Source organism: Crocuta crocuta, unplaced genomic scaffold, assembly GCF_008692635.1.
Source record: "Crocuta crocuta isolate KB4526 unplaced genomic scaffold, BGI_CrCroc_1.0 scaffold11, whole genome shotgun sequence".
Classification (NCBI taxonomy): Eukaryota; Metazoa; Chordata; class Mammalia; order Carnivora; family Hyaenidae; genus Crocuta; species Crocuta crocuta.
Window position 1 is genome coordinate 1,286,642 of NW_027528624.1, and position 13,878 is coordinate 1,300,519.

Genomic DNA, 13,878 nt, shown 5'->3' on the forward strand with positions numbered 1-13,878 from the left:
CAGCGGATAATTCTGTCCCCCAAATAATAACGTTTTAAGATTGTTTTAAAACTGTGTTTTTGATTAGGTCTGTTCTAGAGATGACTCTGCTCTCCGGAAAAGAACTCTCTCCCTGACTCAGCGAGCAAGAAACAAGAAGGGCATATTTTCTTCATTAAAAGGACTGGACACGCTGGCGAGGAAAGGGAAGGAGAAAAGACCTTCCATAACTCAGGCGAGTTCCTCGGTAAGGGAGGGACAGCGGACTCAGTGGAAAATCCTTGATGGTCAGCAGATCATAAGTGTTCATCATCCGTTAAGAATGAGATAAAAGGTGATTCAAAGGAATGCAGTCGTTAGCACAGGCTTTTTCCAAACAAAAACACACATGTTGCTCCGCCTCTTTTTGGCGCTTCTGAAAAGGTATTCACGCCTTGCTCACACCTGCAGCCCCAGGAACACAAAACTAACACCAATCAGAAAAGAATCCACACTTCTCATTGCCTTTAGAAAATTTTTTCCCCATAAGAGTTTATATTAAAACAAATGTGTAAAATTAATAATAGAGTAATGGTAACCAAATTCTATCGATGGGTTGTGCTACTAGACACTTTGCTCACTTAATCTTTATGACACAAAGCAGGCATTTTGTCATCACATTTTATAGATAAGTAGCCTGAGACCTGCCGAGGCAGAGTCACTTCCTCACCTTTGTTCACTCAGCGCTCACAGGGCAGGGCTGGCCTTGACCTACCTGGATCCAGACGTCCAAAACATTGGGCTATTGCAGTGGCTTACTGACCTAGAAAGGCACCTGTTCTAATATTTTACAGATAATATGAGCACTTCTTGCTGAAATGGGCCCACGTATAGTGAAGGTTTTTAGAACATTTTGAATACCCCTGTCTGAACCATTTCCTAATGACGTTAATATGGTGTATATTGATGAATTTTATATTGCAGATTGATATCTTAGAATTATTTTTTCCAAGACTGTTGAAAAGATGAGTTATCCTGTGATAATCTGACCATTTCAATGAGAGGGGAAAATGTGGTTAAGGCAGAAGTTTTGTTTCTACTTTTAACATGTTATTCTGAACACGCTTCCCATATCATCTGGAAGAGAGGGTCACATGTCATGGAACTTTATTTTCTAATGGTATATGGATATTTATTTTATTGTGTATCATAGTTTCATGAATTGTATAAATGACCAGTAGAATACGCTCCTTTGACCTGTTCACAGCCCTGAAACAATAAAGGTGGAGGTGGTGGGAGTGGGTAGGTTGATCGAAAGGGGCAGAAACACATGAACCTTCTTCACATGGCCTCTCTTTTACATACTCCTATACAATCTTTATCTACTCCTGTATGATGGAAAACGGATATCACATTTAAAGTTAGTGGTTCTACTTATTCTTTAATTGTCAAGTTATATTGTGTTGGTTATAAATGGAAAAATATTTCTTTGTTATACGTGGTAGTTCAGCTATAGACCACTGGTTAATGCTAGGCTTTTCTTTTTGAACTGAACGTCTGTGAAGTTTAAATAATGTTATTTGAGGCAAATTTTGACTTTAATCAAGATAGTCAGTTCTTTTTTTCTTAGTGTTTATTTTTCAGAGAAAGAGGAGAGAGAATGAGTGGGGGAGGGGCAGAGAGGGGGAGACACAGAATCTGAAGCAGGCTCCAGGCTCTGAGCTGTCAGCACAGAGCCCAATGCGGGGCTCAAACCTGTGAACTGTGAGATCATGACCTGAGCCGAAGTTGGACGCTCAACCCACTGAGCCACCCAGGTGCCCAAAACAGTCAATTCTATGTGATGATAATGATAAATAACTTGATAACTTGCTTATTTTTCTTAAGTGTTGACCTGTAACTAACTATATATGAACATAATATGGTCTTAACTCCATCATATGTGGTAAGTGTTCTTACTGTAAGATTTGAGAAACAAAAGCATTTACACATGCTTTATTTATTTACTTATTTAAGTTTTAAAACTTATTTTAATATTTAAGTTTTAGTTAACATAAAGTGCAGTAGTGATTTGAGGAGGAGAATTCAGTGGTTCCTCACTTACCCACAACAGCCAGTGCTCAGCACAAGTGTCCTCCTTAGAACCCATCACCCATCTAGCCCATCTCCCGAACGTGTTTGTTTCAAAAGGATAGAAACTAATTATGGTGTTTTTATTTATATAAGGGAATGAAGTAGATGTGTTGTAGGTATCCATAAATGTTTAAATGGCCAGTTCTTTAATTTTTATTATTTTACTACAAAATCTAGAAGACAAAAATTAGAAAAAGTAAATTATTCCTTGTTCCTCTACCAAATCACAGCCACTTTATTTTTATTTTTTAATTTTTTTTGATTTTAGAGCAAGAGAGAAAGCATAAGAGCATGAGTGGAGTAAGGGGCAGAGGGAAAGAGACACAGAGAGAGACAATGAGAATGAATCTTAAGCAGGCTGCGTGCTCAATGCAGAGCCCTGTGCGGGGCTTTATCTCATGACCCTGGGGTCATGACCTGAGCTGAAATCAAGAGTTGGATAGATGTTCAACCAGCTGAACCACTCATCCCCAGACACAACCACTTTTAATATTTAACTGTATTTTTTTCCCCAGTTTTTGTTCTATGCACATTCGGAACATAGTTACAAGCTTGATTTTGGTGGGTTTTGTGAACTCAACTTTGAGCTCTGTTTCACATCTTCAGAAATGTGTACTGCTTGGTTAAAAACAACATCAAGTAGGGGCGCCTGGGTCGGTCAGTCAGTAAGCGTCCGACTTTGGCTCAGGTCATGATCTCACGGTTCATGGGTTCGATCCCCGCGTCGGGCTCTGTGCTGACAGCCAGCTCAGAGCCTGGAGCCTGGTTCAGGTTCTGTGTCTCCCTCTCTCTCTGACCCTCCCCTGCTCATGCTGCCTCTCTCTCTGTCTCTCTCAGAAATAAATAAAACATGAAAAAGTTTTTAAAAAACATCAAGTAGATCCAAGATTACTTGAATAATATATGACATTATAGAAAAGTAAAATGTGTAACCATATGGGAAGTAAAAGGGAAAAAAAGGCAACTTTCCCTTTAAAGTTAAAACTTTAAATGTAGCAGAGTAGCACTTAGTATAAATTCTGATATGAAGATACTGTGAATATTATGGAGCTTAAAATTGTAAATACTGAAAAAGGGTAGCTGCCAAATGAACCATTGCAGCGCCATTTTATTTGTCTTTTCTCCCACCTCCTGTCCATCAGATATTCGAACCAAGTAGCAGTTAAGGATTTTCTGGAACTCCGCTGTCTCTAAACTCTGTAACTCCAGTGAGGGAAACGTTTCTGTAGGTGGCAGCCATCTTCTTTTACATCAGTGTCGCAAATGCTAAGGTTTGCAGGCAGTGCTAGTTCAGAATCTTTATGTGCATCTGTTGAAAATAAGTTTAGAATTCAGATGGTCTCTAGTGGCTAAATAAGAGGTATTCTCAGAATGCCGAGTAATTTTGAAGATATCTAAATTCATGGAGATCATATCTTGAAAAGGCTAGACTAAAATCAGAATAGTGACTTTCATTTATACATCCCAATTGCTCAGCAGTACTTACACTTGTTTGAGAGTTTAGTGAATCTAAAATTGTATTTGCCCCTCAGGGTTGTTGGAGATCTTCACACAGGTAGTACTTCTATGCTGTGATCACCCGGTACCCTCAGTGGGGAGCACAGGTCATTTCTAGTCTCCAGAATGGCTTGACAAAACAATTGTTCAGAACCATTTCTGAATGGAATTGTGGAGTAGGGTAAATTGTCTGGATGAGCATATGCTTTTTTGTTTTTTGTTTTTCGCATCCATACCTTCCCCTTAAAGCTTGTTTTGTGTCATGGAATGATTTCTCTGTTGTCTTCACCGAATCATCTCATCTCACTTGTCCGGTGAACCTCTAAACTATTTGTTGAGGCTGAAACCTGATTTTAACAGGCTCGGACAGATTTAATATGCTTTTGCAGAAGTAGGCAGTGTTATTTCAATAAATTAATTGGGATAATTCAGTCAGTTGACAATTTTGTTGGACAAAACCAAGAAATGGTTGAGTGTTACACTATTGATGGGTCCTGAGGGGAGGGGGTAAGGGAGGTGCTTTCTGGTGATCCTAAATTATATATAACAGACAACTTCCTCTTCTGCCTTCATGTGAGTTTGGCCCCCACTGTGGGCCCCAGGGCTGTTGAGTATACTGTTGATTATTATACTGTATGATATATTATTATTGACACTATTCCCAATCGGCTGCTCTGCCTGAGGTATCCTCAGAGGGGACAGAAAACCTCCACTCAAAACCCTATTCCCCTTGATCTCCCATTCTCAGAGGTCAGAGTCTGTAAGAGGGTGGGTTATGAGATGGAATGGCTGGTGCAAGGGGCCATGTTGCTGCGTTGTTTCTCTGTGTTCCCAGTGCTCTCCTTTTGCTAGATCTGACCAGCCGTGGAGCTGCAAAGAAGACTAATCCAAACCTTTCTTTTCATAAATTATGTCATCAAAGTGTCAGACTTCTGTAAACAGGTTATCAATAAATAACTTATATTCCCTTTACTTCTGTACCCATGCAGAGCCTATTTCAAAATTCAGATCAAATCACCATCCTCCTTTTTTCATTTGATTAAAAAAATGGTATTGCCATTATAGGCCTCCCCTCTAATTGAAAGTAGAACATTTCTGTGAAACCTTTTGTAGGTGGGATTGTCCTAAAGTGAAGCTGCAGATACCATTAATTTGTATGGAAAACTTTTCAACATTCTCAGACCCAAAAAATAACCTCGTGGGCTTTTCTGATACCTTCAGGCACATCTCGCTAAAGGATGCACAAAATAAATCGAGGTAAAGCTCAGATGCTCACAGACACAAGACCGTTCAAAGCTCTGGTGGCATGATGCTCAGATGCTGAGCGTAGCTCCCAGGGAAGGAGCTTGGCGGTGCCACTCTTGCTTCTGGGGTGTGCATCCTGTTTCTATAACGGCTTGTTGCGAAACAGACACTGAACACATTATTGCTTTTCACCTGATTTCATAAAAGTGAAAACCTTCTATAGATTTCTTTTGGTTAGTTGTAACAGGTACACATGTGGGTCTTGCATGAAAGCAAAGTGGCACATTGCGATCTGTGGAAAAGCAGAGACCCCTATATTTCCTTGGTTCTTACTACCTTTAACCCTTAGTGATGTGACCCAGTTCTGTCTCCTGGGGAGGGTTATAATTGGGACCCTTGCTGTGTATAGTTTGTATTTAATGATTATATAGATATTCTCAGTCCTTAGCACACTGCTTAGGATATATTATCACTTAATGAATTTCCCTTTCCTCTGTATTAAAGAATTTTTTATTTTTAGAGAGCGCGAGTGGTGGAAAGGGGCAGAGGGAGAGGGAGGGAGAATCCTAAGCAGGCTCTATGCTCAGCGTGGAGCCCAGTGCGGGGTTCAGTCCAACAACCCCGGGATCATGACCTGAATCAAAATCAATTGCTGGATGCTCAACCGACTGAGCTACCCAGGCGACCCTGTCTTTTCTCTGTATTCGATGTAGTCCTTTAATAATAGTTGAGAAGTGTTTGATCTGCAATTCAAAAACCATACTTTTAAGGTTGTATCTCTTCCAGCGTTAAATAACAATTTAAAATTCTTTGAAAGTTAGGAAATTATATCACCAAAGCATTTTTTATTAAGAGAACTTATATCAGACTTTGAAAATAAATTTTGCTGGGGTGCCTGGGTGGGTCTGAAACATCCAGCTTTGGCTCAGGTCATGATCTCATGGTTCATGGGTTCAGACCCTGCATCGGGCTCTGTGCTGACAGCTCAGAGCCTGGAGCCTGCTTCAGATTCTGTGTCTCTCTCTCTCTCTGTCCCTCTCCCATTCGTGCACGCTCTCTCTTTCCCTCACAAAAATAAACATTAAAAAAAGAAATTTTGCTAAAAAAAGCTGTTGATGGTCAGAATCAAGCCTAGTGCTTATTTAAATTGGGCTCAAATTACCAAATGATCTTCTTGTGATTTAATTGACAGGTGCTGTGGGAGGCAAATATTGCATCTGTTTTTTAAAGCATATGTGCTTAAACATTTATTACTATTTTAACTAAAAATTGCCTCTGGTATAGGGACACTGAATAAATTCTTTTGACTTCTGTGGCTGTTTTAATGGTGTTTTTATCATTTCTGTATGACAGTACTCAGATAACTAGGTTTAAATTGAGTTGCCGGTGGAATTAAAGATATTTGTATTTTGTGTCTCTGGGACTTAAAATTCTGCCTGTAGCTAGCTGAATAATATTTCCCTAGTTTTCCTCTACTCATCACTCTTGGAGAGTGTTTATGAGCTGCTTAGACCATCTATTTATATATAGTTGGTGTATCATGTCCATCAGCGACACAGCAAGGCAGCCATTCCCGAGCATTGGTAGGGAGGGGTCACGGGCATTTTTAAATATTCCTCTCTAATTGGTGCATCCTGTAATAGTCCCAGCAGTGAGTCATCCTAATTCAAAATCTGTTAAGATTGGAGTAAAGCCAGTCTTATTTGAGCATTTTTGAAAGGACATTTTGGCGAGCCCAAAATGAAAGCTTTTCATAGAGTACTTTCTGATGAGCAATAATGAGTCTCAGGCAGCGTTGGAAGGGAGGTGTTTGTTATGGAGATTGTGACAACAAATCCCCCACCCGGGCACTGGCCCACAGCTACCCCAGCAGCTTAGCTGCAGAAAGGTGGCGCCCCTAGGCCCTGGCTCCCTGTCTCTCGGAAAATTGGCTTGGGGTGTCCCAACTTTCTGTGGCTGCGAGTGAATGAAGTATTGTCACATGAGTCATTAGCTCCAACGTTAGTAATGTTGGTTTCTTAAATGGAAAATATGAATGAAACCCACTTACTCCTGAACATAACCTAGTAGTCTGTCTAAATAGAATTAGTAGTGTGGGACCCCACATAACCTGTGCCCATGTACAGATTGGTCTTTGTTTGCCTTTCATATCAACTGAGGTTTGGGCATCAGCCCAAGAAGGAGATAAACACTTTTCTCCTTCATGACATTTTACTGTTATTAAGAAAACCAAGAGCAAGGAACTCCTTTTGTGTTTTCTCCTCATCTCACTTGCTAATAGACTTTCTTTTTATCAGCAACTGTGGTAGAGGGCCCATTTGTGACAGCCAGATTGTGATTTTGCTACTCACTTCCCTTCAGTGATCCAAGTAGTAATTACAAGCCATTTGATCCAAAAGCATCTGCTGTGAGAACATGCGGAGTTTCAATTTTCTCTCCTTGAGGCACACTGAGCATAAGTAATTTGACATGTGCTTTCAGGACCGTTAATGGAATGGTAATAATAAACGCTTCCGTAGAAGTCGCCTACGAGGAAGGCAGACCTTAGCTAGTGGGTCCGTAGTGACCGCGCCTGCGGTTCAGCGATGATGATCGCATCTCTTGGGTGCCCAGAGCTGACCACACGGTGGTCTGGGCACCGGTGGCTCTCCAGGGTTTTGAAACAAAGGATGGTTCTCGGGCAGTTCTTGACAGTGGCCGTCTTTGAATTTCGGTGGTTACGGCTACTAGGATGTGATTCTACCATCCAGACTGAATTTCAGAAAAGTGCCTTTACATTGTACCAGCCCTTTACAGTTTATGTGCCTTCAAGTGCCATGCCTCACACCAGTCTCCTGACCACCCCATGAAGCTGGAGGGTTTTAGCTCCCCTTTAAAGGTGAGGAAACGGAAGTCCAGAGACATTAGATAACCAGCCTATACACGGCTGGGATTTGTCCAGATTGTCTGTTATGTTTTTGCTGTCTGTGTTCATCTCCAGGAACAGGAAACCTTGAGCAGGCTAATTGGAAACTAGTTTTCAGTGGGGTGGATTGTGGGGAGAGGTGGGGGAGGAGGAAGCAGGTAGTGGGTGTACAGCCTTGGCGGAGGAGCCAACCATGGGCTTCTGGGTGAGTGGTTAAAAGATGAACGGAGCGCCTCTGCAAAAGATAGTCTGGAAACAGAGCTTTACAGATGGCTTAGTTTGTTTGCTTATTTTCAGGATTCTCTGTTCATCTTAGGAAAAAGAATATAGGAGAATATTTTATCTGGCTTATTGAAAGTAAAGCCATGTGTATATATTCTCGGCATGGATGGACAGCATCGACCCTTGAGGGAATCAGTTTAGTTTTCACTCCAAGTGAGCAAAGCTCACCACAACGTAGGAGGTCTGTAAACACACAGCCTTTCCTTTTTCTCATTTTTATTCATTAATCAACTCCACATGCTTGATACTTCTTCGGAATAACCAGATTTTACCTTTCTTTCACTGCAAATGTTTGAGATTGTGTGCTATGCACAGGACACAATTACATGTAAATTTCCATTGCAGGATCTCTTGAGAGGCTAGGCATCTTTCACAACCTTGGCTTTGATAGGCGTCTTCCCTTATATCGTTTATTCGATCTTAGGTCAATGGTGTAGACTTGGGAAGGGATTCCACGAAGCAGCTATAGGCACAAAGCCTTGTTTAATTGATAGAGTACGAACAGTCTGTCCTTCTCCCATTTTGGCATTTACCTGCATCCTTTTCTCTTGTCTAGGACTTCTTCCCCTTCAGTAATCTCCTATTAATTTTTCTTCTTGAAACTTAGGGAATATTAAGACCTTGACACTGTATAAATAGGGAGCTTTCACCTTTCAAGCCAACGTATGACTGTGAATTTCTAGTTGTATCCAGTTCAGTACCCATGTGCTGTGTATGCGGTGGGTGCAGAATGCACTGTGTCAAGGGCCAAGGGAGACTCAGAGCCAGAAAGACAGCCTCTGCTGTCATTTGCCTTAGCGCCTGGGGGTGTGAGAGAGGCCTAAAAATGACTATCCAGTTAGCTGGGCATAGCTCACTGCTACACCAGGGATATAAGACAGTAGACTCATTTTTTTTTTTTTAACGTTTTATTTATTTCCAGGAGAAAATAACCCACGAACCGCGAGATCATGACCTGAGCGAAAGTCGGACGCTTAACCGACTAAGCCACCCGGGCGCCCCCAGTAGACTCATTTTTTAAAATTAATTAATTTAATTATTTCCTTTAACATGTATTTATTTTTGAGAGACTGACAAAGCACAAGCAGAAGAGGGACAGAGAAAGAGAGAGAGAGAGAGAAAGTATAGAATCTTAAGCAGGTTTCAGGATCTGAGCTGTCAGTACAGAGCTCAGCGCAGGGCTTGAACCCATGAACAGTGAGCTATGACCTGAGCTGAAGTCAGATGCTTAAATGACTGAGGCACCCGGGCACCCTTATTTATTTTTAAACTTTATTTATTTTGAGGAACGGAGACAGAGAGAGAGAATCCCAGGCAGGCTCCACACTGTCAGCACAGAGCCCAGTGCAGGGCTTGAACTCCTGAACCATGAGATCATGACCTGAACCAAAATCAAGAGTTGGGCATTTGGCCAACTGAGCCACCCAGGAGCCCTGACAGTAGACTCCTTTAATTGAGTAGAATTGGGGGGCAGGAGAGACCTCGTTAGCGAGGGAGTGGGAAGCATTTGAAAGGGTGTCTGGGGTTAAGTGCTGAAGCTATGGTGAATGTAAATCAGGCAAAGGAAATGAAGTGAAGGCTCTGGAGGCAGGACAGAGCTGCTGCTTTGTGGGAGTGTCGGGTAAGCCACGTTGTCTGATTAGAATGGTGGTTTGTATGGTAGAATGACAGAAAAGAATTGAGAAATGTGTCCATTTTGTGGGGAGGTAACTGCCAGGTTGATATTTCTTTAGTGCAGTGGTGGTGAGCACAGACTGAAGCCAGGTTTCTAGTTTCAGATCCACATAGTACCACCGTCCCAGCTCACTGTGAGCTTGGGCAAGTTTCTAGAATTTTCTGAGCCTCATTTTTCTCAGCTGTTACATAGAGGGGCAGGACAGTGCATAGAGGGGTGTTAGTAGTGAATGAACTGACAGCATGTGAAAAGCTTGTTCCATCCAGGGGCTCCTGGCTGGCTCATTCATTAGAGCGTCACGCAACTCTTGATCTGAGTCGTGGGTTCAAGCCTCATGTTGTGGGTGGAGCGTACTTAAAAACAACAACAAGAAAACTTATTCCATCTGGCTCCATGTAAGGCAGGTGCTCCGTGCTGGACAGTAAAGGATGGGGACAGGAGGGCAGGAAAGTTGTGAGTCTGTATTTCTCAAGTGCCGCACCCACCTGTCGATCTTCAGTTGCATTTTTTCTGTTCTGCTCTGAAAATGCAGGATTAAATTGCTTTGCAGGAGTAATGGACTTCCCCTCGGCCTGGTTTCTTAGTCCACAGTGACCTCTGCTGGGCTTTTCCTCTGATTGTCAGCAAGCGTGGTTTGAGAGGTGAGGTCTGTACCTCTAAGACACTACTTGCTTATTGCTGATGCACCTGGTTGAAATCACTCCCCAGAGGAGGAGTGATGTGAAGGGATAGGGTCCTTCAGGAGAAAGTGCATCCCTGCTGGTTTCCTGCTCCTTGGCTCCAGGCATCTGCTCCTCTCTTTTTCTCCTTTGGTTTGGCACGTGAGGTGGATACTCATTCTGGGCTATGATCATCTTCCCGGAAAAAGCACAGAAAGTGACAGATCCGCGACAGACCTAGGAACGTCACCGTAAAGATGAATACCACATTTTCAGAAACGCAACACTGAAAGATTGATTCTTCCTTTGCTTTTCCTAAGCCTGTTCTTTTGAAATCTTTAACATATCTATTCTCCTTTTTAAATCCTGTATAGGAGGAATTTTTACTCTGAGGGTTTTTTTTTTTTTTTAAATGCATGGAATTCAAAGTAAAATCATCCATTTATAACTTTAATTTATGACAAGTAGGATATAATAATGTGACAGTATTGAATCTATATGTAACATTTTCTAGTGTATAAGGTATTTTCACATCTGTATTTTTTTTTTTTGCTTGCAAAACCTGTATTTATAAACTTAGGTAATTATATTACTGATATCCCCTTTTACAGAATGGGCGACAAGGCTCAGCAAGTGAATGTCCTGTCCTATTGTTAATTAAACGGTAGAGGTGTAACTTGAACATCAGGTTTTTTGATTTCAGATCCCCACGTCTTTACTACCAGGCTAGTGCAAGAAGCTAACCAGAGGGCAGCATTTCGGAGTTGCTTAATAAATGTTAACTGCTTTTGTTGATAAATCATGGAAGTTCATGTTAGCGTGCGGTCATCGAATTCCCATAATAATGGGGCCTAGGGGAGTAAACATATTTGGGAAAAGCTTCCTATTAAAAGTGGTATGTTTGGAAATGACTTTTAAGAATGTGTAGATCTGAAATAGTTGAAAGAAAGAAAAAATGTCCCTAGGATTAGAGACTGACTTAAAAGAAGCAAATAGAAGAGATAAGAGAAACATGGTTGGATTAAGTGCAGTTCAGGTGACGTGGTGCGCAGGCATCAGTGGCCGTAAACAAGTATTGCAATTCACTGGGGTCGGGAAGGCAGATTTCACAGGGCCCTTGTCAGCTGGCATTTCTGGAGCCGTGAGCATGGGCGTGAAGCACACTTGTGTCCACTGTGTCATGTTGTAATGTGGGCTGGGTGGCAAATGGAACGTGGCTAGAAGGCTGGATGAGGAATCCATTGCCTTCCGGTCAGCCTTCCTGGGCTTCAGTTTTTGTGGGTTCAGTGAATGAAGAGACACTGGGCTTGGCTGCCCCAGAGGGTTAGGAGAAGCCAGATCTGGAAGGACTGCCACTGGGCTTTTTATAAACTACGCCGTGAATCCGGGGGATGTGTTTTTAGTAGTGTCCGTCCCTTGTTTATCAAATCTGTCCGTATTTCCTTGTGGTATCTGAAAACAGGTCGATGAACTTCTGCATATATACGGTTCAGCAGCTGATGGTGTTCCCCGAGACAGCACCTGGGAAGCCCAGACCTACATTCATTTTCAGGATAATCAAGGAGTTACTGTAACAATCAAACCAGAACATAGAGTGGAAGATATTTTGACCTTGGCATGCAAGGTAATGGGTTTGGCCACAGAACTGTGTCTCCGTAGACATAATCATTAATGTTGCCCTCCTATGCCTTCTAAATCCGTGTGGTATTTAAGACTTCCCTTTCTGCTCTAGAGAAAAGATTAACATCCATTAATCAATGTGCTTAGAAATAGTCATATTTATTAACTTAATTTGCATTCTCCTCTTCCATCTTTTGGAAGAATGAGTGGTTAGGTTATGGCCCCTCGCCTTCATAAAGAACCTGACCTATTTTACTGGAATCTATGTATACCTTTAGAATTAAATGTAGGTATATTGGAATAATTTTTAATATCTAGAATAATTTTGAAAACTGTTGTTATTAAATTCCTTAGAGACACTGTGAGAAAGTGGCATGAACTTGGAAGTAGATTTAATCCTAAACAGTTTTACTGAGATTCTCCAGATTAAACGAGTAACTTAATACACCATTCACAGCTGCAGCATGGAGATGGTTATGAGATGATGTCTCACTCGTTACTCAAACTGGGTTTTATTTCTGAAAAGAACATTTATGCTAAGTCTTAAAGGACCTGCTGAGATAAGACTCCACGTCAGAGCAGATGTTTTTAATCCACCAGGTGGCGTAGTAGAGCTGAACTATTTTTAAGTTTTCAGAGAAAATGCCATGGAATACATGAAATGGTAAGAAAAGGCATGTAGACTTTGATGACTTTATCAGGTACACTTAACAGGTGTGGATAATCTTTAATTTTATCTTTTAATTTCTTTGCTTTGACTGAAACCTTAGGATACCATATATATATGTAGCTTACATTCTTAAGAAAATTCATTTCCTTTTACTTCGCTATGTAAGGCTTTTACTCAGACAGCCAACAATATTGCTTTATACCAACAATGTTAGTTATGAACTTCATAAGTTTTCTAAATGGTAGAGGATGCCAGAAGTCACAGTGGGTCGGTTAGACCCAGTTACATAGGTCTGAGATAATTCCTGAATCAATGAATGAGCATGCGTACATACACTTTCCTTTTGAAAAATTTTTGGGGTACGAAATCCTAATTCTGAGATTGTTCACATTTTGCAAATTAGTCATGAGAAATAGCTTCAAGCTATATGAAACCATGTATAAAATGATAGTATTTGCTGAGATGGTGAGATCTATCAGATGTATACCACCGTCACTTCTTAGACGTATATCTCCTGGCTTTAGTAACAAGCAGCGTCATTTAGAGAAAAACTTTTTTATCTAAAAAAATATTTTTTAATGTTTGTTTATGTTAGAGAGAGAGAGAGAGAGACTGTGAGCAGGGGAGGAGCAGAGAGAGAGGGAGACACAGAATCGGAACCAGGCTCCAGGCTCTAGGCTCTGAGCTGTCAGCACAGAGCCTGACATGAGGCTCAAACCCATGAACTGTTGAGATCATGACCTGAGCTGAAGTCAGACCCAGGCGCCCTCTTTAGAGAAAACCTTCTTAAAAATAATTACCTGTCCCTTCTTTCTTGTTTTGCACATTTAAATTCGAACTCTCATATATGGGTTTAAACTCTACAAACCATATACAGTATTTCCTTCAGAAGTCTCCACTTTGAGTCTTAATGAACAACAGAGAATTGAGAAAGAACCTGTAAAGTCTGAGGAACCGTCACTCTCCTTACAGATGAGGCAGCTGGAACCCAGCCACTACGGCCTGCAGCTTCGGAGATTAGTGGACGAGAGCATCGAGTGCTGTGTGCCCGCACCGTACGAGTATATGCAGGAGCAGGCAAGTGCGCATTAGCTCTAGGAAGGGGGGCGGGAGCCACGGCCATGGCCTCTTGGTGGTAAAGTGTGTGATTTGTGTGTGTGTTGGCAGGGGGCTTTGTTTGAATTTGGCATCTAGTTTGCAAATCATCAAAATAAATTTCCAAGCTACCGTGACA

At 41.5% G+C, this 13,878-nt stretch overlaps 1 protein-coding gene across 3 annotated transcripts in view; it reads left to right on the plus strand.

Moving 5' to 3' along the window:
- The window catches only part of TIAM2 (TIAM Rac1 associated GEF 2), a 111,329-nt gene that overhangs the window by 27,337 nt on the left and 70,114 nt on the right, over nt 1–13,878 (plus strand). For 2 of the 3 annotated variants that reach the window (XM_077755088.1, XM_077755090.1), the window contains exons 6-8: nt 68–226; nt 11,817–11,978; nt 13,617–13,721. In XM_077755088.1, coding sequence (XP_077611214.1) covers nt 68–226; nt 11,817–11,978; nt 13,617–13,721 — 426 coding nt within the window. The remainder of the gene's footprint in view (nt 1–67; nt 227–11,816; nt 11,979–13,616; nt 13,722–13,878) is intronic. The other variant, XM_077755089.1, reaches the window with a different exon arrangement.